Source organism: Ranitomeya variabilis, chromosome 3 (genome assembly GCF_051348905.1).
Source record: "Ranitomeya variabilis isolate aRanVar5 chromosome 3, aRanVar5.hap1, whole genome shotgun sequence".
Taxonomy (NCBI): domain Eukaryota; kingdom Metazoa; phylum Chordata; class Amphibia; order Anura; family Dendrobatidae; genus Ranitomeya; species Ranitomeya variabilis.
In genome coordinates, this window is record NC_135234.1 from 502227837 (window position 1) to 502254843 (window position 27007).

At 44.3% G+C, this 27007-nt stretch overlaps 1 protein-coding gene across 1 annotated transcript in view; it reads left to right on the plus strand.

The window, feature by feature from the left end:
* Window positions 1-26653, plus strand: part of WSB1 (WD repeat and SOCS box containing 1) — a 40276-nt gene extending 13623 nt beyond the window's left edge. Inside the window, exons 4-9 of the mRNA XM_077296850.1 lie at window positions 1044-1175; window positions 15232-15332; window positions 18025-18197; window positions 23608-23721; window positions 25522-25629; window positions 25754-26653. Coding sequence (XP_077152965.1) covers window positions 1044-1175; window positions 15232-15332; window positions 18025-18197; window positions 23608-23721; window positions 25522-25629; window positions 25754-25916 — 791 coding nt within the window. The 3' untranslated portion in view covers window positions 25917-26653. The remainder of the gene's footprint in view (window positions 1-1043; window positions 1176-15231; window positions 15333-18024; window positions 18198-23607; window positions 23722-25521; window positions 25630-25753) is intronic.
* Window positions 26654-27007: the final 354 nt, after the last annotated feature.

Below are 27007 nucleotides of genomic sequence, written 5' to 3' on the forward strand. Positions count from 1 at the left end.
TGGGATGTATAGAAATCCCATGCCCACTGTACTTCCATTTGACGCGGCGTTAACTCGCCCGCGATGTGGGATTACGATATGCAGCATGTAAATTTCTGTTGCAGAGACGCTAATAAATTTCCACTATAGATGTCTGTCAGATGCGGTAAATCTGCATTGTTCAATGAACACGTGGATTTATCTGCGTTGCAGGTTTTCTTTAAAGGGAACCTGTCACCCCCCCCAGGCATTTGAAACTATAAGAGCCACCTTGTGCAGCAGTAATGCTGCATTCTGACAAGGTGGCTCTTTTAGTTCTGGGTGCTGTAACTGCAAAAATAATCTGTTTTGTAATTAGTCCCAAATACCTTTCTTCAGTCCTGGAGGCAGGCCTTTCCCCCCCTGCTGCAGACGCCACACAGCCGTCACTCAAATCTTCTTGGTGCCGGGCGCCGCCTCAGCGCTGTTTTGAAATGATCCTTCCCCTGCGCTCTTTTCTCCTGCCTTGCGCAGGCGCAGTGAGCGCTGCCCATCCTCTGTCCTCATATGCAGTCTAGCTGACTGCGCCTGTGCGGCCTCCCTGCCTGTGAATCCCAGCCCTGCAGTGTCTTCTGATTTATTCTCACTGCGGGGCTGGGATTCACAGGCAGGGCGGCCGGACAGCTAGACTGCATATGAGGACAGAGGATGGTCAGCACTCACTGCGCCTGCCCAAGGCAGGAGAAAAGAGCGCCAAGAAGATTTGAGTGACGGCTGTGTGGCATATGCAGCAGGGGGGGAAAGGCCTGCCTCCAGGACCGAAGACAAGGTATTTGGGACTAATTACAAAACGGATTATTTCTGCAGTTACAGCACCAATAACTAAAAGAGCCACCTTGTCAGAATGCAGCATTACTGCTGCACAAGGTGGCTCTTCTAGTTTCAAACGCCTGGGGGGGGGGGTGACAGGTTCCCTTTAAATTAAGGTTTATGAAGTCCCTTTTGGTTGTGTTTAAAATAAGTAAATTAAGTAAATGCATTTCGTTTTGATAGGAATTTTTGTTTTTAATTTTTCTTCTCCCTAGGGAAGCTCCTCCTTAATCTGATGGATCATGCCGAAATTGTTAGAGACCTGACATTTGCACCAGACGGCAGCCTTATACTGGTTTCTGCTTCCAGAGACAAAACTCTCAGGGTGTGGGACCTAAAGGATGATGGTATGTTCCACTAACATTTTGATGAACTAGGTCTAAAAGCAAGCAATATAGCTAGACATACATGAGGTTTCCTTTAAATGCTTTTTGAGCCTTTCAACAGGATAGAGATTGCAATTCCTATAATGCTGCCATGCAGTAAGCCAAACACATTATAAAGGAAAGCGGCACTCTAAACTTCAGGAAAAGATTGTGATTCGTTCACCCAAGCTTCTAAATCATTTATGCTACATTTCATCTCCTCTATAGAGCCATTTACAAGTACAAATAGAGCAATTTCAGTGACATTTTCCACCTACAAATCCATTGTCACTTAAGATAATGATATTAATACTGTAAAATAGTGTGCATTACATATAATTGATGAAGTGAATCCCAACTATGCAGTGTCCATTAAAAAAGGGGCTAAAAATCTGCTTGAACATCTGTGCTTAAATGGAGAACTAATTAAAGGGCTGTCCGGCCTTAGACTACAAGTCTGTAGTCACTCCATGTAACTACAAATGTGAGTCCTCACATACCGTGCAGTGCACGCTGTGGGGATTCTCTGGGAGCCGCAGTCATGTGACAGAAATTGCATACTTTCGGCCACACTCCAAACACTTGCTCACTACACTTAAAATGATTGAGGCCACGCAGATCTATCCAATTCGTGACTGCATGTATGTAAATCACAGACTTGTGGTCACACCCTCCCAACGTCGGAGAATCCTCACAGTGGGCAGTGCGCGTGATGTGAGGATTCACTAGTCTTTAGTCACAAAGCTGACTAAAAACTTGTAGCCTGAGACCGGACAACTCCTTTTAAATCAAATACATTTATGCATAGGTATGCAGATGTTTAGTCATGTTTTATTACGTCAACATTGCCTACTTGGGGCTTGCCTTATTAATATCTATTTATGGCATGTAAATGGTATTAATGTGTTTTATGTAATATCTCAATTGACACTAATGTATTAATGTGTTTTATGTAATATCTCAATTGACACAATGGATTTGCCTATATTAAATGCTACTTAGATTTGTTTGTGCTTTATAATGACTCCATAGCGGATCTGAAATGTGGCATACTTGTCTCTGAAGCTTGGTGAGTAAATCGCCTTTTCCTGAATTGTGAGTGGTGCTTTCCTTTCTTAATGCACAGTTGATAACAGAACTTGTGGAAAATGTGCCCTAACTTGTGAAGAACTTTCTTAGTGCTGCTCCCTCCTTTGTTAGGCAGTAAGCCTCTGATGCAGCCTTCTTATTTGTTCACGATTCTGCCCCGGGCTTACAGATCAGTTTATTCCGAGATTTTTTTGTACAAGTGTTACTTTCCTCCTTTTGATTGATATGATTTAAATATGTATTGTAGGCATGACAAATTACTGCAGCTTTTATTATCCAGTTACACCTCTTGTGAAGTGTGATATTCCAATAGGATTTCCTAAGCTTAAAAAAAAATAATTACCGTATTTTCCGGCGTATAAGACGACTTTTTAACCCCCGAAAATCTTCTTAAAAGTCGGGGGTCGTCTTATACGCCGGGAATCGACTTGTACGCCGGTGTATATGGTGGGTGGGGAGGGGGAGTGATCCTGATGACGAGGGGGCGTCTCACAGGAAAGTGAGTAATCCCCATTACCTTATCCTAGCGGTGCAGCGTGGGGGTGTCAGTGCTGGGAGCGGCGGCGGCTGCTGTGTTCTGGTGCGGCGGCTCCTCTTCTGTGTGGGGCCTCTGTGCTGTGAGGTGGCGGCGGCAGCGGCGTATCTTTATCCAGTTGGGGCTCCTCCGGCATCTCCTTAGCCCTGGAGGCCCCGCCGCAACTCCATCGGTGCAATGTGGTGGCCTCCGGGAAAATGGCCGCTGCTCAGATTCAGATCTCGTGTCCCGAGACTTCAGGACGAGATCTGAATCTGAGCAGCGGCCATTTTCCCGGAGGCCACCGCATCGCACCTATTGAGCTGCCTCCGGGAAAATGGCCGCTGCATTGCACTCATGGAGTTGCGGCGGGGCCTCCAGGGCTAAGGAGATGCCGGAGGAGCCCCAACTGGATAAAGATATGCCGCCGCCACCGCCACCGCACAGCACAGAGGCCCCACACAGAAGAGGAGCCGCCGCACCAGAGCACAGCAGCCGCCGCACCAGAGCACAGCAGCCGCCGCCGCCACTCCCAGCACTGAGACCCCCACGCTGCACCGCTACGATAAGGTAATGGGGGATACTCACTTTCCTGTGAGACGCCCCCTCGTCATCAGGATCACTCCTCCCCCCCCCCCCCCCCCCCCCAAAAGGCACATATTCACCGGCCCTATAAGACGACATAGGGTGTATAAGAAGACCCCCGACTTTTAAGAAGATTTTATATTTTAACTGGTAAAGTTGGGGGGTCGTCTTATACGCCCAGTCGTCTTATACGCCGGAAAATACGGTAGCTGAGATCAGAGTAGAAATAATCACCAGCAAAAAAGTCCTAGCAAATAATATTAGAGGGCAAAATGACTGTTAAAACCAAAAACAAGTGCTTGGTGCACCTCTGACGAGGCCAAGCAGTTTAGTTTACTTTCCGATCAACTTTTTTTTTCTCCCCTATCTCCACCCCCTTATTGATGGAGATCTTGACTATATAAGGTCCAAAGGATGGGTGGAAGTAGATGGAAAAACAAATACGTGGAAATATGCATTGACCTGCTTGGCCACGCTAAGGCTGCACAGTGTCTTAGTTTGAACAGTCATTTTGTACTGATAAACTACTTTTCATCCTTAAAGGGGTTAGCGCCACTTCTTTTCTTCAGGAGCAAACTGCTCCTGGGTTTTTGCTTTGCCAGTGGCTGTGCACTCACCTTTGTTAATTTTTTTTTTTTTTTTTTTCTGGTCAACTGCATTCTTAAAGGGGTTGTCCACTACTTTCAATTATCCCCCCAATGTATCCCCCCAGGGCCCCTGACGAACTGTGTAAATACCTTGCGTTGCCTTTTTCGCCTGTGAGCGGCGCTATGCTGGTGGCTGAGTCCGGGTCACGTGACCCCCAGGCTGCAGCCACCGCTAATTTCCGCCGACGTCACGTCAATTTCCAGACTCTGGAAATTGACGTGACGTCAGTAAACAGGCGTGTCCCAGCCGCACAGTCAGCAGTCACTCAAGAGTGACTGGGCTGTGGGCAGGACTGTGCTGTGCTGGGGGCGGGCGGGGCTTTGCTGGGGGCGGGAGGGGCTGTGCACTGCAGGTGTCTGGTGCTGGGATCTGCTTGCCGAGATGTGCTGCGGCGGCTGATCCCATGGCTGCGGCCGGTTCAGCGGCGGCTGGTGCGTCGGCGGCCGGTGCCCTGGCGGCGGCTGCCGGTGCTGAAGGTGGCTGTGCGGTGGTGGTGGCGTTGTCTCTGTGTGCAGGCATGTCCGATGGGACTACAAGTCCCATCGGGCTCTGCCTGCTACAGTGACAGTGAGTGACACATTAGCCAATGATGGGACAGTAGTAGTCCCATCATCCGGCTAATGTGTTGAATGTAAAAAAATAAACAAAGAAAAAAAAAACACATACATTACATACATACATAGAACACATACATGACATGCGCCATGCAACGACATGCGCCAACATGCGCCACGCGACGCCATGCGACGTCATGCGCCATGAGACGACATGCGCCATGTGACGACATGCGCATACAGTACATACATACAGACATACAGTACATACATACAGACATACAGTACATATAACATAGATTACATACTCACCATCACTTGTCACTTTGATCCCCGAAGCCATTGTCATAAAAAATATTAAAATAATAAACAAACAATATACTCCCTGATCCGCAGAAATCCAATTAAAATGAGTGTCCCACGACGATCTCCCGTGGAGAACAGGAGCATCTGCTGATGCAACCACTCTCCAGGGGCTCCAGGAAGACAATGAGGGGAGGAAGGTATCCTTCCACAATGTATTCCCCACAATGTATTCCTACGCCCCTGTGAGAAAATAGTCCCTAGTCTCACTTTATGGTATGCTGTATGAGAAAGTTCCCACGCAGCTTTTTGCCATAAAGTGATACCAGTGGCACTTACATACGTGGCACTTACATACGTGGCACTTACATACGTGGCACGTGGCACTCACATACGTGGCACTTATATACGTGGCACTTATATACGTGGCACTTACATACGTGGCACTCACATACGTGGCACTCACATACGTGGCACTCACATACGTGGCACTCGCATACGTGGCACTCGCATACGTGGCACTCGCATACGTGGCACTCGCATACGTGGCACTCGCATACGTGGCACTCGCATACGTGGCACTCGCATACGTGGCACTCGCATACGTGGCACTCGCATACGTGGCACTCGCATACGTGGCACTCGCATACGTGGCACTCGCATACGTGGCACTCGCATACGTGGCACTCGCATACGTGGCACTCGCATACGTGGCACTCGCATACGTGGCACTCGCATACGTGGCACTCGCATACGTGGCACTCGCATACGTGGCACTCGCATACGTGGCACGTGGCACTTGCATACGTGGCACTTGCATACGTGGCACTTGCATACGTGGCACTTGCATACGTGGCACTTACATACGTGGCACTTACATAGGTGGCACGTGGCACTTACATACGTGGCACTCACATACGTGGCACTCACATACGTGGCACTCACATACGTGGCACTCACATACGTGGCACTCACATACGTGGCACGTGGCACTTGCATACGTGGCACTTGCATACGTGGCACTTGCATACGTGGCACTTGCATACGTGGCACTTGCATACGTGGCACTTGCATACGTGGCACTTGCATACGTGGCACTTGCATACGTGGCACTTGCATACGTGGCACTTGCATACGTGGCACGTGGCACTTGCATACGTGGCACTTGCATACGTGGCACTTGCATACGTGGCACTTGCATACGTGGCACGTGGCACTTACATACGTGGCACTTGCATACGTGGCACTTGCATACGTGGCACTTGCATACGTGGCACTTGCATACGTGGCACTTACATACGTGGCACTTACATACGTGGCACTTATATACGTGGCACGTGGCACTTACATATGTGGCACTTACATATGTGGCACTTACATACGTGGCACTTACATACGTGACACATACGTGGCACTTACATACGTGACACATACGTGGCACTTACATACGTGGCACTTATATACGTGGCACTGAAATATCGTGGCACTATGTCATAAAATGTTCATTAAACGGTTAGGGGTAGGGTTAGGGTTTGGATCCCTTTATCACCCTGATGGTGGTGGGTGGTTTTTCAGTGTTTTTTCAGTTTTTTTTCTATAAAAACGCATGTGTTTTTAATGTTAAGTATAGGAAAAAAACGCATGCGTTTTTTAGCGCTAAAACGCAGCATCCAAAAACGCAAGTGTGAAACCAGCCTCAGTGCCGGAATTGGCGCATCTAAGGCTACGTTCACATTTGCGTTGTGCGCCGCAGCGTCGGAGACGCAACACACAACGCAAACAAAAACGCACGCTAAAACGCTGCGTTTTGCGACGCATGCGTCCTTTTTGGCCAAAAGTTGGACGCAAAAAAAATGCAACTTGCTGCGTCCTCTGCGCCCAACGCTTGCGGCCAAAAAAACCCATGCGTCGCAAAACGCAGCACAATGCATGTCCATGCGCCCCCATGTTAAATATAGGGGCGCATGACGCATGCGGCGACGCTGCGGCGCTGAACGCTAATGTGAACGTAGACTTACAGATGCGCCATTTCTGGGGTGGCTGCGGACTGGTATTTGTAGCCGGGGGGGGGGACCAATATCCATGGCCCCTCTCTAGGCTATTAATATCAGCCCGCAGCTGTCTGCGTAGCCTTTCTGGCTATAAAATATAGGGGGACCCCACGTCATTTTTTTTGGGGGGTCCCTCTATTTTAATAGCCAGTAAAGGCTACGCAGACAGCTGCGGGCTGATATTCATAGCAGGCTACAAATATTGGCCCCCGGCCGTCGGCTTTCCCCCTCTGGCGCAGAAAATTGCGCGGGAGCCCACGCCGTTTTTTTCAGTTTTTTATTAAATTAAACGCTCATTAAGGCCTGTTTCACACTTGCGTCGGCACGGGTCCATCGCTATGCGTTGGGCCGACGTACCGACGCACGTTGTGAAATTTGTGCACGTCGTGGGCAGCGGATGCAGTTTTTCAACGCATCCGCTGCCCATTCTGAAGTCCGGGGAGGAGGGGGCGGAGTTTTGGCCGCGCATGTGCGGTAGAAAATGGCAGACGTGACGGATGTGCCAACGGTCCGCCAAAACACGATGCATCCGTTGCACGATGGATGCGACGTGTGGCCATCCGTCGCGATCCTTCACTAATACACGTCTATGGGTAAAAAACGCATCCTAAGAGCACATTTGCAGGATCCGTTTTCCAAAAAAGACGGATTGCGAAAAACGCAAGTGTGAAAGTAGCCTTATAGAAACATAGGCCTTTCTCATATATATCTATGGATATATTTATCTATAGATATATCTATAGATACATAGATGTATCTATCCATATATTTGGGTGCTTTCACACATCAGGTTTTTGCCGTGAGGCACAATCCGGCGAGTTTTGAAAAAAACGGATCCATTTTTTCCCGTCGGATCCGTCTTTTTCTCAGAGTTTCATCCGTTTTTTGCCGGATCCATCAAAAAAGCTGTTTCCGCCGGATGGAAAACACATACAGAGGAACGTTTTTTCTGTCCGGTGAAAAAACGCACAGCGACGGATCCGGCAAAAAAAGTATGAAACTGAGCTGTGAAATGATGCATCCGGCCTTGGAATCCGTTTTTTCATGCATGTTTCCATTCAAATCATGCACATTTTCCGTTTATTTACTTATTTCCAAAAACGGCATTAAAACCGCGCATAAACCGCACCAAAAAAAGCATAAAAACTGCATCAAAACCTGGTGCAGTTTCGCAGTTTTGGTGCGGTTTTGATGCAGTTCTTGGTGCGGCTTTTTCCGCAGCATGTGCACAAGTCTATCTATCTATCTATCTATCTATCTATCTATCTATCTATCTATCTGTGTGTAATGGAGTGTGGGTTGGACAAATGTAAAAGAGGAGGTTGGACAGAAATGACATCACAAATCTGTTTGAAGCTAGAGGAGGGAGAGGAGGGAGGGGTTTGGGTGGGTTTTGGAGTGGGTGTGCTAGGTTCAGGCTTAGTAGCAGTGCAATGCATCATGGAACTTGTAGTATTAGAGCACAATGACTCAGGAGAAAGGAAGTTGTCGATTAACCCCATGAGAGCTGAATCCAGCACTAAAATGTGCTGCTACAGCATGATAAAAGGTAATATTGCTAAAATAAACACAGTAGATGTTTTCAGTGGCCCATAATAGCAAGATTTATGAAAAAAAAAAAAAGGTTATAGTAGTGGACAACTTCTTTAACCCCTTCACCCCCAAGGGTGGTTTGCACGTTAATGACCGGGCCAATTTTTACAATTCTGACCACTGTCCCTTTATGAGGCTATAACTCTGGAACGCTTTGACGGATCTTGGCGATTCTGACATTGTTTTCTCGTGACATATTGTACTTCATGTTAGTGGTAAAATTTCTTTGATATAACTTGCGTTTATTTGTGAAAAAAATGGAAATTTGGCGAAAATTTTGAAAATTTTGCAATTTTCCAACTTTGAATTTTTATGCCCTTAAATCACAGACATATGTCACGCAAAATACTTAATAAGTAACATTTCCCACATGTCTACTTTACATCAGTACAATTTTGGAACCAAAATTTTTTTTTGTGACGGAGTTATAAGGGTTAAAAGTTGACCAGCAATTTCTCATTTTTACAACACCATTTTTTTTTAGGGACCACATCTCATTTGAAGTCATTTTGAGGGGTCTATATGATAGAAAATACTCAAGTGTGACACCATTCTAAAAACTGCACCCCTCAAGGTGCTCAAAACCACATTCAAGAAGTTTATTAACCCTTCAGGTGTTTCACAGGAATTTTTGGAATGTTTAAATAAAAATGAACATTTAACTTTTTTTCACACAAAATTTATTTCAGCTCCAATTTGTTTTATTTTACCAAGGGTAACAGGAGAAAATGGACCCCCAAAGTTGTTGTACAATTTGTCCTGAGTACGCTGATACCCCATATGTGGGGGTAAACCACTGTTTGGGCGTATGGCAGAGCTCGGAAGGAAAGGAGCGCCATTTGACTTTTCAATGCAAAATTGACTGGAATTGAGATGGGACGCCATGTTGCGTTTGGAGAGCCCCTGATGTGCCTAAACACTGAAACCCCCTACAAGTGACACCATTTTGGAAAGTAGACCCCCTAAGGAACTTATCTTGATGTGTGGTGAGCACTTTGACCCACCAAGTGCTTCACAGAAGTTTATAATGCAGAGCCGTAAAAATAAAAAATCATATTTTTTCACAAAAATGATCTTTTCGCCCCCAATTTTTTATTTTCCCAAGGGTAAGAGAAGAAATTGGACCCCAAAAAATGTTGTGCAATTTGTCCTGAGTACGCTGATACCCCATATGTGGGTGTAAACCATTGTTTGGGCGCATGGCAGAGCTTGGAAGTGAAGGAGCGCCATTTGACTTTTCAATGCAAAATTGACTGGAATTGAGATGGGACGCCATGTTGCGTTTGGAGAGCTCCTGATGTGCCTAAACATTGAAACTCCCTACAAGTGACACCATTTTGGAAAGTAGACCCCCTAAGGAACTTATCTAGATGTGTGGTGAGCACTTTGACCCACCAAGTGCTTCACAGAAGTTTATAATGCAGAGCCGTAAAAATAAAAAATCATATTTTTTCATAAAAATGATCTTTTTGCCCCCAATTTTTTATTTTCCCAAGGGTAAGAGAAGAAATTGGACCCCAAAAAATGTTGTGCAATTTGTCCTGAGTACGCTGATACCCCATATGTGGGTGTAAACCATTGTTTGGGCGCATGGCAGAGCTTGGAAGGGAAGGAGCGCCATTTGACTTTTCAATGCAAAATTGACTGGAATTGAGATGGGACGCCATGTTGCGTTTGGAGAGCCCCTGATGTGCCTAAACATTGAAACTCCCTACAAGTGACACCATTTTGGAAAGTAGACCCCCTAAGGAACTTATCTAGATGTGTTTTGAGAGCTTTGAACCCCCAAGTGTTTCACTACAGATTATAACGCAGAGCCGTGAAAATAATTTTTTTTTTTTCTCAAAAATGATTTTTTAGCCCCCAGCTTTGTATTTTTACAAGGGTAACAGAATAAATTGGACCCCAAAATTTGTTGTCCAATTTGTCCTGAGTACGCTGATACCCCATATGTGGGGGGGAACCACTGTTTGGGCGCATGACAGAGCTCGGAAGGGAAGGAGCGCCATTTGGAATGCAGACTTAAATGGATTGGTCAGCAGCCGTCACGTTGCATTTGCAGAGCCCCTGATGTACCCAAACAGTACAAACCCCCCACAAGTGACCCCATATTGGAAACTAGACCTCCCAAGGAACTTATCTAGATGTGTTGTGAGAACTTTGAACCCCCAAGTGTTTCACTACAGTTTATAACGCAGAGCCGTGAAAATAAAACATCTTTTTTTCCCCACAAAAATGATTTTTAGCCCCCCAAATTTTTATTTTCCTAAGGATAACAAGAGAGCTTGGACCCCAGAAGTTGTTGTTCAATTTGTCCCGAGTACGCTGATAACACATATGTTGGGGTAAACCCCTTTTTGGGCGCACGGGAGAGCTCGGAAGGGAAGGAGCACTGTTTTACTTTTTCAACGCAGAATTGGCTGGAATTGAGATTGGACGCCATGTCGCGCTTGGAGAGCCCCTGATGTGCCTGGACAGTGGAAACTCCCCAATTCTACCTGAAACCCTAACCCAAACACACCCCTAACCCTAATCCCAACGGTAACCCTAACCACACCCCTAGCCCTGACACACCCATAATTCTAATCCCAACCCTAATCCAAACGTAAATGTAATCCAAACCCTAACTTTAGCCCCAACCCTAACTTTAGCCCCAACCCTAACTTTAGCCCCAACCCTAACTTTAGCCCCAACCCTAACTTTAGCCCCAACCCTAACTTTAGCCCCAACCCTAACTTTAGCCCCAACCCTAACTTTAGCCCCAACCCTAACTTTAGCCCCAACCCTAACTTTAGCCCCAACCCTAACTTTAGCCCCAACCCTAACTTTAGCCCCAACCCTAACTTTAGCCCCAACCCTAACTTTAGCCCCAACCCTAACTTTAGCCCCAACCCTAACTTTAGCCCCAACCCTAACTTTACCTCCAACCCTAGCCCTAACCCTAACCCTAAACGTGGCACTGAAATACGTGGCACTGAAATACGTGGCACTGAAATACGTGGCACTGAAACACGTGGCACTGAAATACGTGGCACTTAAATACGTGGCACTGAAACACGTGGCACTGAAACACGTGGCACTGAAATACGTGGCACTGAAATACGTGGCACTGAAATACGTGGCACTGAAATACGTGGCACTGAAATACGTGGCACTGAAATATGTGATACGTGGCACTTAAATACGTGGCACTTAAATACGTGGCACTTAAATACGTGGCACTTAAATACGTGGCACTGAAATACGTGGCACTGAAATACGTGGCACTTAAATACGTGGCACTGAAATATGTGATACGTGGCACTGAAATACGTGGCACTGAAACACGTGGCACTGAAATACGTGGCACTGAAATACGTGGCACTGAAACACGTGGCACTGAAACACGTGGCACTGAAATACGTGGCACTGAAATACGTGGCACTGAAATACGTGGCACTGAAATACGTGGCACTGAAATACGTGGCACTGAAATACGTGGCACTGAAATACGTGGCACTGAAATACGTGGCACTGAAACACGTGCAACTGAAATACGTGGTACTAAAATATGTGGCACTGAAATACGTGATACGTGGCACTGAAATACGTGATACGTGGCACTGAAATACGTGGCACTGAAACACGTGGCACTGAAATACGTGATACGTTGCCCTGAAATACATGGCACTGAAATACGTGGCACTGAAATACGTGGCACTGAAATACGTGGCACTATGACTGTCAGAAAATGTTCATTAAACGGTTAGGGGTGAGGTTAGGGGTAGAGTTAGGGTTAGGGTTTGGATCCCTTTATCACCTTGATGGTGGTGGGTGGCTTTTCAGTGTGTTTTCTGTTTTTTTTCGATAAAAATGCATGCGTTTTTAACGCAAACAAACGCATGTGCTTAAAAACACCAAGAAAATACTGCAGGTTGTATTTCTGAAAATTAACGCATGCAGAAAAAAACCGCATGCGTTTGAAAACGCGACCAAACGTGTACAAAAAAAACGCATGCGTTTTCAATGTTAAATATAGGGAAAAAACGCATGCGTTTTTTTGTGCAAAAAACGCTGCAGACAAAAACGCAAGTGTGAAACCAGCGACGCTTTTTATAGCAAAAAAGTTTTTGCGTCTCCACATTTTGAGAGCTATAATTTTTCCACATTTTGCTCCACAGAGTCATGTGAGGTCTTGTTTTTTGCGGGACGAGTTGACGTTTTTATTGGTAACATTTTCGGACACGTGACCGTTTTTGATCGCTTTTTATTCCGATTTTTGTGAGGCAGAATGACCAAAAACCAGCAATTCCTGAATTTCTTTTGGGAGAGGCGTTTATACCGTTCCGCGTTTGGTAAAATTGATAAAGCAGTTTTATTCTTCGGGTCAGTACGATTACAGCGATACCTCATTTATATCATTTTTTTATGTTTTGGCGCTTTTATACGATAAAAACTAAAATATAGAAAAAATAATTATTTTGGTATCGCTTTTTTCTCAGGACTATAACTTTTTTATTTTTTTGCTGATCATGCTGTATGGCGGCTCGTTATTTGCGGGACAAGATGACGCTTTCAGCGGTACCATGGATATTTATATCAGTCTTTTTGATCGCGTGTTATTCCACTTTTTGTTCGGCGGTATGGTAATAAAGCGTTGTTTTTTGCCTCGTTTTTTTTTTTTTTTTTCTTACGGTGTTTACTGAAGGGGTTAACTAGTGGGGCAGTTTTATAGGTCGGGTCGTTACGGACGCGGCGATACTAAATATGTGTACTTTTATTGTTTTGTTTTTTTTATTTAGATAAAGAAATGTATTTATGGGAATAATATATATATATTTTTTTCATTATTTTGGAATATTTTTTTTTTATTTTTTTTTACACATTTGGAAATTTTTTTTTTTACTTTTTTACTTTGCCCCAGGGGGGGACAATACAGATCGGTGATCTGCCAGTTTGCATAGCACTCTGACAGATCACCGATCTGCGAGAAGTACAGGCTGCTTCACAGTGCCTGCTCTGAGCAGGCGTCTGTGAAGCCACCTCCCTCCCTGCAGGACCCGGATCCGCGGCCATCTTGGATCCGGGTCTGGAGCAGGCAGGGAGGGAGGTAAGACCCTCGCAGCAACGCGATCACATCGCGTTGCTGCGGGGGGCTCAGGGAAGCCCGCAGGGAGCCCCCTCCCTGCGCGATGCTTCCCTGCACCGCCGGCACATCGCGATCATGTTTGATCGCGGTGTGCCGGGGGTTAATGTGCCGGGAGCGGTCCGTGACCGCTCCTGGCACATAGTGCCGGATGTCAGCTGCGATATGCAGCCGACACTCGGCCGCGCTCCCCCCGTGAGCGCGGCCGATCGGCTATGACGTACTATCCCGTCGGCGGTCATACGGGCCCACCCCACCTCGACGGGATAGTACGTCGGATGTCAGGAAGGGGTTAAGGTCACAGAGGCTTGGGTGACTATTTATGTCTATGGACGCAAACTGTTATTGTATCAAATCTGTTGGTTGTACTAGTAAATTGAAATATTCCATATAATGTATACAGTGACATTTAAAACAGCTTGAGCACCCTGCATGGTTAGTACCTAGTAGCACCCCCTTTTGAAAGTAACACAGCTTGTAAATGCCTTTTGTAGCCAGCTAAGAATCTTTCAATTCTTGTTTGAGGGATTGATTTTCATCCATTTTTTTTTTTCCCTTGGAAAATTCTTCCAGTTCAGCGAGATTCCTGAGTCCTCTTGCATACACTGCTATTTTGAGGTCTATCCACAGATTTTCAATGATGTTCAGATCAGGGGACTATGAGAGCCAAAAAAAAAAAAACCTTCAACTTGCACCTTTTGAGGTAGTCTATTGTGGATTTTGACTTGTTTAGGATAATTATCCATTTGTAGAAGCCAGGAGACGTTTTCTTCTGATGACTCTTCCACGAAGGCCATATTTGTGCAGGTGTTTCTGAACAGGAGAACAATGTACCACAACTCCAGAGTCAGCTAAATCTTTCTGAAGGTCTTTTGCAGTCAAGTGGGGTTTGTGATTTACCTCTTTAGCAATCCTACGAGCAGCTCTCACTGAAATGTTGCTTGGTCTTCCAGACCTTATCTTGACCTCCACTGTTCCTGTTAACTGCCATTTCTTGATTTGCATTATGAACTGAGGAAAAGCCAACTTAAAAACGCTTTGCTATCTTCTTTTAGCCGTCTCCTGCTTTGTGGGCTTCCACCATTTTTATTTTGAATGTTAGGCAGCTGCTTAGAAGAACGCATGGCTGCTGTTTTTGGCACAAGGTTAAAGGAGGCTGGATTTTTATAAAGCTGGGAAATTTGCATCATCTGGCTTTTCCTAACGATGATGGTGAACAAGCCATAACCCTAACAGGCTAATTAAGGTCTGAAACCTTGGTCAAAGTTATCGGATCACGCAAATTTCCAAGGGTGCCCACTCCTTTGCATCAGCCCATTTTCCTTTTTGTAATTTTTAAAATGTAAAAAAATGACAATTTTTTTTGTTTTTGTTTTTTGCTTAAAATACATAGGAAATGTGTCCGCTTTAACTTTAGGCATTTTACAGATAATTTCATCTTTAACTCTTAAATAAACTGTTGACAATGACAGTAATTTTGACCAGGGTTGCCAAAACTTTTACATGCCACTATATGATTTTGATTTTTTTCTTTACTTTTAGAAATTTAAATTAGTTGTTTTGTGCTTTATTTTAGGCAATATGATGAAAGTGTTAAGAGGACATCAGAACTGGGTTTATTGCTCTGCATTTTCCCCTGACTCCTCGATGCTGTGTTCTGTCGGAGCTGGGAAAGCTGTAGGTTTCAAAGTTCCTTATTTCTACATGTTTATGTCAAATCACCAAGTATTACTTGTGTAATCACAAACTAAGATTGTGCTCAGTGTCTTGAATGATTTTTAGCACATTAATTTGAAAAATGATGCATGGTGGAACGTGCTGAAAGCTGGCATAAATAATCATAACTTGTACTGCTTTTGGCAAGCCAGTCCATTTCTGAAACCTGTAATTAGTAATTTCCAAGAATCCATTCACTGTCATCGGCCTCATACCTTGCTTTGCACATGCTAATATAATTAAGATACGAGTCTACAGCATATGGTTCTGGAAATGCACATTGTATAGTAATGATGATGAAATCATATTGCATTATTATATGCCATATTTTAGATCATGACCTACTGCTGTATATAAAAGCAGTGCAGGTGCTGCTCCTGGAATTTGCCCTTATGGCGCCAATATATTCAGTTGTTAAAATGTATTAAAGGGCCACTGTCACCCCCCTCCAGCCGTTATAAACTAAAAGAGCCACCTTGTGCAGCAGTAATGCTGCATTCTAACAAGGTGGCTCTTTTAGTTTTAGGTTCAAGTATACCCCCAAAAAAGCGATTTGATACTTAGCCACCATTGCTGTCTCTAGCCAGGGAGGCTGCTCCTCACTCCCCAGCTCGAAACGCTCCTCTGCCGTCACTCACATCTTCTTGGTCTTTCTGCGCCGCCCCCTCAGCGCTGTTTACGTTTTCAAACCGGCGCCTGCGCTGTGTAGTACTGTTCTGCGCAGGCGCAGTAAGCTCTGGCCGTCTGCCGTCCAAGCCAGGCTTGCACACTGCGCCTGCGCAGAACAGTACTACACAGCGCAGGCGCCGGTTTGAAAACGTAAACAGCGCTGAGGGGCGGCGCAGAAAGACCAAGAAGATGTGAGTGACGGCAGAGGAGCGTTTCGAGCTGGGGAGTGAGGAGCAGCCTCCCTGGCTAGAGACAGCAATGGTGGCTAAGTATCAAATTGCTTTTTTTGGGGTATACTTGAACCTAAAACTAAAAGAGCCACCTTGTTAGAATGCAGCATTACTGCTGCACAAGGTGGCTCTTTTTTAGTTTATAACGGCTGGAGGGGGGTGACAGTGGCCCTTTAAATTACCTATTAAATGGAATGTGTCAGCAGGTTTTTGCCAAACAGTGGATGTGGGGACAGACACCCTGACTACTTGGCCTACTGCCGGGTAGTCCAGACCCACCTTCACCATTGAGTGGCAGCTTTCTGTGTATACTGTATGTAAGCAGTAAGCTTCCAATCAGTGGAGTGGACGGAGTTATACAGAGCTCGGTATTCAGAGTGCTAGATCTGTAGCAGAGAAAGCCGTTTTTGATCAAAATAACCAGCAAAAGATATGATCTATCGTTACGATTATGGTCTCTGCTCCCACATGCTCTCATATTCGGTAGCAAAATGTGACAGATTCCTCTTAATAGGATTGTACACTTTTTTTTTTTTTTTTTTTTTGTTGTTGTTGTTGTTGTAATTTTGAGCATTTGCTTGCAACTGCCTTTACTCCAAAGGAGCAGTTCACACCTAAAATTTAGCCTATATGGTTGTTGACATTGTTTGTTAACCCAATGTTATTATAGGCTGTGTGTTTTCCATAAGCTTCTTGCTTTCCCTGTCACAGGTGGTGGCAGCAATATGGGTGTGATTGAGGTTAAGTTGGCACCACACAAAGGAGAGCACAGTGGTGTTAGCTGGGCAGAGAGTGGCATCTCTGGCTACCAGGCTGGGGGCGACCAATGCCATAGGACGAAGTAACCTTGCAATCGACTGCAAGGTGTACTGTACGTACGCAGGTGCTGGTTGATGTCCACTTTCTGCTTTTTCTTTCTTTTATTTTTGCTGTTGTATTTTGTTTCTATCTATTTCTTTTTGATTATTTTTAAGGTCATAACTGCTTTATTCTCTTACACTCCAGTAAAATGAAGTTTCTAATGAACTAATAAGTAACTTTTCTTAATTATAAAATATAGGCTCTAACCATAATCTAAATAACCATTCTGTTTCCCTCAACTTGGCTTTCGAACATTGGCAGTCACACGTAAAAATTGTGGCTTGCCACTCAGTATAGCTTTTAGATCATAGCCCTATCGTTTCCACACACTTTCATTATTAAGTAAAATGAGCCTTTAGTTTGTGTATTGTTAGTTATTGTCTTGTTTGCCAAAAGTGTTTTCTTTTGGCTGTCAACCTTCTCTTTTCTTGCAGTATCTGTTTCTCTTCCTGGGCTCACGTTGGTGATTCAAGCCTTTTGTAAACAAGTGAACTTATTCTCTCAAAGGGGGTACTACTGGAGTAACCATATGATAACTTACTATTCTGTTTAAATAATTAGTTTTATACTTCGCAAACAGGGGTTGTAATGTAGAACCCAACTGTTATCTTAAAAGCAAACTGAACTCATTTATATTTTTTATATTGTGCATTTTATAGAACTTGCTTCTAGCTGTAACATTTTAACTTGAGCTGAATTTTTTGTTTTTTATTTATTTTTTAGTTTTGCATGCCTTCTCTATATAATGTTATCCCATTAATATACTGGGTATGACACTGAGCAAGTAATGTAATTTTACTGTAACTTAATTCATAGTAAAAATATTTTAGTTTCCTACATTTGGCTGTTAAGTTTCCAGTACATAGACTGTAACAACTGTCTTTTGATTTTAGGTCTTTCTATGGGACATGGATAAATATATAATGATCCGTAAGCTTGAAGGACACCACAATGATGTGGTAGCTTGTGAATTCTCTCCTGATGGAGCTTTGTTGGCTACTGCATCGTATGACACCAGAGTTTATGTCTGGGATCCCCATATTGGGTCTATTCTTTTTGAACTTGGGTATGTAAATCCTAGAATCAAAAGTACATGATCACCTAATGTCAGTGTAACATTAACTCCTTCTTAATATAATTGTCCCTAGACTGCATTTTTCATTTAAAGGGACACTTCAGGCAATAACCAATACAATGTGTTATGGAGTACGAGGGCACTGTGCATAATATACCGGTAGTTACTATCGTGCAGCTCCTGTTTTATGACACTCACTGTCTGATCCTGTTCGAAGCAAAACATATTGGAGCCAATACCCGCTTTGAACCATGACCTCACTTTTCACCATAGTTGGTTGACCTACTGACACTGTATGGTGTTGATGACTTGTCGGAAAAATTTCTGTCCATCTTATAGTTTAACCCCTTCCCGACCCATGACGCCACGTAGGCGTCATGAAAACCCGTGCCAATCCGACCCATGACGCCTATGTGGCGTCATGGAATGATCGCGTCCCTGCAGATCGGGTGAAGGGGTTAACTCCTATTTTACCCGATCTGCAGGGAGAGGGGGAGTGGTACTTCAGCCCAGGGGGGGTGGCTTCACCCCCCCGTGGCTACGATCGCTCTGATTGGCTGTTGAAAGTGAAACTGCCAATCAGAGCGATTTGTAATATTTCACCTAAAAAACTGGTGAAATATTACAATCCAGCCATGGCCGATGCTGCAATACCATCGGCCATGGCTGGAAATACTGAAGTGCCCCCCCCCACGCCCACCGATCGCCCCCCCCGTCCTCCGTTATGGGGTCCGGTCCCCTCCGTCCGCCTGCCGGCTCCCCCGATCTCCTGTCCGCTCCCTCCTTGCCCAGACCCACCCCCCCTGTGCTCCGTTCCCCCCCCCCCCGTGCTCCGATCCACCCCCCCACCACCCCTTCATACTTACCGATCCTCCCGGTGTCCGGCCGTCTCCTCGCTGGGCGCTGCCATGTTGGAAAATGGCGGGCGCATGCTCAGTGCGCCCGCCGAATCGGCCAGTCGGCAGATTCCTTACAGGTACATTTTGATCGCTGTGGTAGGTTCTATCACAGCGATCAAAATAAAAAAATAATAAATAACACCCCCCCCCCTTTATCACCCCCATAGGGACAATAATAAAATAAAGAATTTTTTTTTTTTTTTTTTTCCACTAGGGTTAGGATTAGAACTAGGGTTACAACTAGGGGTAGGGTTAGGGGTAGGGTTAGGGTTACGGGTAGGGTTAGGGGTAGGGTTATGGCATGTGCACACAGAGCGGATCGGCCGCGGATCCGCAGCGGATCGGCCGCGGATCCGCAGCGGATCGGCAGCGGATCGGCCGCGGATCCGCAGCGGATCGGCAGCGGATGGGCCGCGGATCCGCAGCGGATCGGCAGCGGATCCGCAGCGGATGGGCCGCGGATCGGCAGCGGATCCGCAGCGGATCGGCAGCGGATCCGCAGCGCATCCGCAGCGGATTGGCAGCGGATCCGCAGCGGATTGGCCGCGGATCCGCAGCGGATTGGCCGCGGATCCGCAGCGGATTGGCCGCTGCGAATTCGAAGCAGTTTTCCATCAGGTTTACAGTACCATGTACACCTAAGGAAAACCAAATCCGCTGTGCCCATGGTGCGGAAAATTCCGTGCAGAAACGCTGCGTTGTATTTTCCGCAGCATGTCAATTCTTTGTGCGGATTCCGCAGCGTTTTACACCTGTTCCTCAATAGGAATCCGCAGGTGAAATCCGCACAAAAAAACACTGGAAATCTGCTGTAAATCCGCAGGTAAAACGCAGTGCCTTTTACCTGCAGATTTTTCAAAAATCGTGCGGAAAAATCTCACACGAATTCGCAACGTGGGCACATAGCCTTAGGGTTAGGGTTGGAATTAGAGTTAGGGTTGGAATTAGGGCTAGGGTTTGAAATAGGGTTAAGATTAGGCTTGTGGTTAGGGTTACGGATAGGGTTAGGGGTGTGTTGGGGTTACAGTTGTGGTTAGGGTTGGGATTAGGGTTACGGTTGGGATTAGGGTTAGGATTAGGGTTGGAATTAGGGTTACGGGTGTGTTGCGGTTAGGGTTGTGGTTAGGGGTGTGTTGGGGTTAGGTTTGTGATTAGGGTTATGGCTACAGTTGGGATTAGGATTAGGGGTGTGTTGGGGTTAGTGTTGAAGTTAGAATTGAGGGGTTTCCACTGTTTAGGCACATCAGGGGTCTCCAAACGCAACATGGCGCCACCATTGATTCCAGCCAATCTTGCATTCAAAAAGTCAAATGGTGCTCCCTCCCTTCCAAGCCCCGACGTGCGCCCAAACAGTGGTTTACCCCCACATTTGGGGTACCAGCGTACTCAGGACAAACTGGGCAACAACTGTTGGGGTCCAATTTCTCCTGTTACCCTTGCAAAAATAAAAAATTACTTGCTAAAACATAATTTTTGAGGAAAGAACAATTATTTTTTATTTTCACGGCTCTGCGTTATAAACTTCTGTGAAGCACTTGGGGGTTGAACGTGCTCACCACACATCTAGATAAGTTCCTTGGGGGGTCTAGTTTCCAAAATGGGGTCACTTGTGGGGGGTTTCTACTGTTTAGGCATATCAGGGGCTCTGCAAACGTAACATGATGCCCGCAGACCATTCCATCAAAGTCTGCATTCCAAAACGTCACTACTTCCCTTCCGAGCCCCGGCATGTGCCCAAACAGTGGTTTACCCCCACATATGGGGTATCAGCGTACTCAGGAGAAACTGGACAACAACTTTTGGGGTCCAATTTCTCCTGTTACTCTTGCAAAAATAAAAAATTCTGGGCTAAAAAAATATTTTTGAGGAAAGGAAACACATTTATTATTTTCACGGCTCTGCGTTATAAACTTCTGTGAAGCATTTGGGGGTTCAAAGTGCTCACCACACATCTAGATAAGTTCCCTTGGGGGTCTAGTTTCCAAAATGGAGTCACTTGTGGGGAGTTCCTACTGTTTAGGCACATCAGGGGCTCTGCAAACGCAACCTGATGCCCGCAGAGCATTCCATCAAAGTCTGCATTTCAAAACGTCACTACTTCCCTTCCGAACCCCGACGTGTGCCAAAACAGTGGTTTACCCCCACATATGGGGTATCAGCGTACTCAGGAGAAACTGGTCAACAACTTTTGGGGTCCAATTTCTCCTGTTACTCTTGCAAAAATAAAAAAATTCTGGGCTAAAAAATATTTTTGAGGAAAGGAAACACATTTTTTATTTTCACGGCTCTGCGTTATAAACTTCTGTGAAGCACTTGGGGGTTCAAAGTGCTCACCACACATCTAGATTAGTTCCTTGGGAGGTCTAGTTTCCAAAATGGGGTCACTTGTGCGGGAGCTCCAATGTTTAGGCACACAGGGGCTCTCCAAACGCGACATGGTGTCCGCTAATGATTGGAGCTAATTTTCCATTCAAAAAGCCAAATGGCGTGCCTTCCCTTCCGAGCCCTGCCGTGCGCCCAAACAGTGGTTTACCCCCACATATGGGGTATCACCGTACTCAGGACAAACTGGACAACAAAATTTGGGGTCCAATTTCTCCTATTACCCTTGGGAAAATAAAAAATTCTGGGCTAAAAATCATTTTTGAGGAAAGAAAATTTATTTTTTTATTTTCACGGCTCTGCGTTATAAACTTCTGTGAAGCACCTGGGGGTTATAAGTGCTCACTATACATATAGATAAGTTCCTTGGGGGGTCTAGTTTCCAAAATGGGGTCACTTGTAGGGGAGCTCCAATGTTTAGGCACACAGGGGCTCTCCAAACGCGACATGGTGTCCGCTAACGATTGGAGCTAATTTTCCATTCAAAAAGTCAAATGGGACGCCTCCCCTTCCGAGCCTTGCCGTGCACCCAAACAGTGGTTTACCCCCACATATGAGGTATCGGCATACTCAGGAGAAATTGCCCAACAAATTTTAGGATCCATTTTATCCTGTTGCCCATGTGAAAATGAAAGAATTGAGGCTAAAAGAAATTTTGTGTGAAAAAAAAGTACTTTTTCATTTTTGCGGATCAATTTGTGAAGCACCTGGGGGTTTAAAGTGCTCACTATGCCTCTAGATGAGTTCCTTGGGGGGTCTAGTTTCCAAAATGGGGTCACTTGTGGAGGAGCTCCAATGTTTAGGCACACAGGGGCTTTCCAAACGCGACATGGTGTCCGCTAACGATGGAGATAATTTTTCATTCAAAAAGTCAAATGGCGCTCCTTCCCTTCCGAGCCTTACCATGTGCCCAAACAGTGGTTTACCCCCACATGTGAGGTATTGGTGTACTCAGGAGAAATTGCCCAACAAAATTTAGGATCCATTTTATCCTGTTGCCCATGTGAAAATGAAAAAATTGAGGCTAAAATAATTTTTTTGTGAAAAAAAAGTACTTTTTCATTTTTACGGATCAATTTGTGAAGCACCTGGGGGTTTAAAGTGCTCACTATGCTTCTAGATAAGTTCCTTGGGGGGTCTAGTTTCCAAAATGGGGTCACTTGTGGGGGAGCTCCAATGTTTAGGCACACGGGGGCTCTCCAAACGTGACATGGTGTCCGCTAAAGATTGGAGCCAATTTTTCATTCAAAAAGTCAAATGGCGCTCCTTCCCTTCCGAGCCCTGCCGTGCGCCCAAACAGTGGTTTACCCCCACATATGAGGTATCAGCGTACTCAGGACAAATTGGACAACAACGTTCGTGGTCCAGTTTCTCCTTTTACCGCTGGGAAAATAAAAAAATTGTTGCTAAAAGATCATTTTTGTGACTAAAAAGTTAAATGTTCATTTTTTACTTCCATGTTGCTTCTGCTGCTGTGAAACACCTGAAGGGTTAATAAACTTCTTGAATGTGGTTTTGAGCACCTTGAGGGGTGCAGTTTTTAGGATGGTGTCACTTTTGGGTATTTTCAGCCATATAGAACCCTCAAAATGACTTCAAATGTGAGGTGGTCCCTAAAAAAAATGGTTTTGTAAATTTTGTTGTAAAAATGAGAAATCACTGGTCAAATTTTAACCCTTATAACTTCCTAGCAAAAAAAAAAATTGTTTCCAAAATTGTGCTGATGTAAAGTAGACATGTGGGAAACGTTATTTATTAACTATTTTGTGTCACATAACTCTCTGGTTTAACAGAATAAAAATTCAAAATGTGAAAATTGCGAAATTTTCAATTTTTTTGCCAAATTTCCGTTTTTTTCACAAATAAACTCAGAAATTATCGACCTAAATTTACCACTAACATGAAGCCCAATATGTCACGAAAAAACAATCTCAGAATCGCTAGGATCCGTTGAAGCGTTCCTGAGTTATTACCTCATAAAGGGACACTGGTCAGAATTTCAAAAAACGGCAAGGTCATTAAGGCCAAAATAGGCTGGGTCATGAAGGGGTTAAGTTCTTAAAACTCTTTTCTAAATCAAAACTGATTTTTTTTTTTTTTTTTTTTTTATTCCTTTTCAGGCACTTATATCCCCCACCAACACCCATTTTTGCAGGCGGAGATAATGGTCGCTGGGTGAGATCAGTCTCATTTAGCCATGATGGGGTACACATTGCAAGTCTTGCTGATGATAAGTAAGTTTAATTTTTTTTTCTGGTAGTCTGTTTGTGGCATTTCCAGAAGCTTAGACACCTGACGTAGATTGAGAGTAAAAGGAAAATCATAGTAATATATATTTAGTATTTTTCTTCATGCCTAACAATTTTCATTTTAATTGTTTGTCATGAGCTGCTTGCATGTACAACATTTTCATTTCCAAAAATTGGTGATTTTTATAGTTATCAGTTATTTTATTAAAATAAAATGTGACAATTTAGGACCCTTATCAATAATGTCCATTTCTCATACAATGGGGACTTAGATTAGACCAGGGGTGCACAACCTTTTGCCATCTTTTTCTACTATAAGGGGCTGCAATAAAACTTCCCATCTCCAAGATCCTATCCAAATTTGTAGTAGGTGTAATATTGGCAAATACCTCTAATTAGAAATGTACTATAATTCTTCTGATTCTACTGCATGGATTGCAGTAGCTTAGGTATCCATGGTTACGACCACTCATATAGTGACAGTTGGCTGTTAGTGGACGTAACCATGGATACCTAAGCTACTGAAATCTACTGTAAGCGACATAGCGAATCAGAAGAATTGTTGTACATTACTAATTGGAGGTATTTGCTTATTTGAAACACGTGAAAAAAATGCAATACGAAGTGATCAAAACATTGTATCTACCCCAAAATGGTATAAATAAACATGTCAGCTCAGGGCACAAAAACAAGGCGCCATCTATCCTCATCGGAAATAAAGTTATAGCTCTTGGGGAAAAAAGGGGGCAGGAAAAAAAATGGCGCAAAAAAAAAAAAAAAAACACCTGGAAAGTTGGGAAGGTGGATGAAATAGGCCAATAAATGATAGCTGGTATCTTGTATGTAGCTGGCGGTTATTTGACAGCTGCAGTGGCCAGTGTAAATCGGCTCATAGTCACATGGAATACCTGCTTTCTCTTGCAGGTCGGCTCATCTGCCCTTGTGTAGTAGCGGGTTCATGAGATTGCCAAGCCCTAACCCCATTGACTGCTAAGCTCTGCCCCTTTACCAGACTGGGCTGGTGAAAAAAAACTATGGTGAACATTCAGAGGAACAGAATATTATATAAGTAGAGGAGGAACATCCTAGGTGCCAAATGCCTGTAGAAGCTCCTATCACACAGAGCAGGGATATAGTTGTGTGATAGCGGCTTCACAGTAACCAATGAGCCCCTCTGCAGTGAAGGAAAATGCTGGTTGGCTACAGAGCCGCACCGCAGCCCCCGATCCTCATTGTTCTCGCAGTGAGACAGACCCAGCGAATCACACAGGATTGCGATCAACTGTTTCTGGTCAATACTGAGCGGTCTGCAGCCAGCTGCAGGGTGTACTGCATGTGGCCTACAGACTGTAGGTTGTGCAACCCTGGACTAGACAGACTTGTGTAGCACATCTTTACACAGTGGAAGCTTAGGGCATACTCAGATGGCTGTATAAATCGGATCGGAGATCGGGTAGGGAGAGCCGCTGGCCAGTCTGAGCGTTGTGTTCCTATCTCTGACCAATTTTATATGGCAGTCTGAGTGCTACCTTAGACTATTGGCCTACTTTGTGCCAAAAATTTGCTTTTGCTGCAAAGTATTGCCCATTAAATCACACCCCTTTTCAAAGGCACAGGAAATGTCGAAAACAAGCAATGAATATGGTGCAAGTCATGAAGGAGTTTTGGCATAATATGCACTAGAATTGGGCGCATCTAGCTTGAATATGTCAATATAGACAGGTGTATTTGTATACAATGATATGTTGCTATTTATTCCTATTTTATTTTTTTCTGGAATTGTAGGTTGGTAAGATTTTGGCGTATCGATCGTTCACACCCTGTTGAAGTTGCACCTCTAAATAAAGGTCTTTGCTGTGCCTTTTCTACTGATGGCAGTGTTCTAGCTGCTGGGTAAGTTAAGTATTTTGTCTATTAACCTGTAATGGCTTTGTTTTATCACATATACATGTTACTTTGTAGAGAAAACATTTGATTTCAAACATCCGCTTACATCATCTGTCGTTTTCTTTAACAGAACTCAGGATGGAAATGTGCACTTTTGGGCTACACCCTCTTATGTTTCCAGCCTTCAGCACTTATGTCGTATGGCAATAAGAAGAGTCATGACTACAAATCAAGTCCAGAAGCTGCCAGTGCCTCCAAAAGTCATGGAGTTTCTCTCTTACCAAATAATCTAGGGGACTTTTTTGGTTTTCTATAAACTGTTTCCACTTCTTTAAAACTGGCAACACACAAATGCATTATAAGCTTTATGCATTAAATGTTACAACCTATTTAAAATGCAGTATTTAAACATTTTATGCATTTCTGATCACTCTGAGCTTTAATTGTGATTTAGGAGTGTATGACATCCCTACAAGTTATAATTGGATTGTGAACATACAATTTTACAACTGTGAACCTGTAAATACGTGTATGCTGCTACGTGTGCATTTCTGCTTAATGCTATAGACCTGTTTTACAGGGTATGGCTGGCTTGTAGTTACAGCGTCCTTTTCTTTGTGTTAAAGCAGTGTAAGTGTCTATTGGAAGTTACTGTTCACTTGGTGGTTTCATGGGTGGAAAGATATTGGATTGGCTAAACTTTTTTTTTAGCTTTTCTGAGAAGTAAAAGGCTAAAAGGTTTTTTCCTTATCATTACGCAAGTTGTAACTAGGACATTGGTAAATGTCGGCGTTGTTTGTAAGTGAGGGTAGATTGTGCCACAACATCTTCCTGTATGTACCCCCATGTATTTAATAACGGGGCCTATTTTGGTTAGCTGCCAAAGATGAGCAAAGTGTTCGCTGTTGCCTTCTGCTGTTTATTTGCACATGCTGGTCTACTGAATGTATGCAGTGCTTATAATTCTAACCATATATTTTACTTTAATTTTGCCAAAATGTCTATAAATAAACACAGTTTTGTATAAAAATGTGTCCCTTTTTTCATTGAAATCAGTTTGCACTTTTGCAAAGGATTGCTAAATGTGTCATTAAATTTACGTCCATTTTTCATTGAGATTGAACAGTATTCAGCTAACACTACAGTTTTTGTGATGCCTATTTATATGCTTGTCTTTTGCCTATACTTTTCGTCTGGCGTATACTTGCATGCAGCAGATCTGTTGAAGAAATTGTGACACCTGTGATACTTGACTGAGGCCAAGTTCACACTAAGTGTTTTTGCAGCTTTTTGTGTTTATTTTAAATGCAAATTTTCAGCTGTGTTTTACGGTACTGGCAAAGGCTGAGATTTCAGACATCTCATGCACACAGCTTGTTTTTTT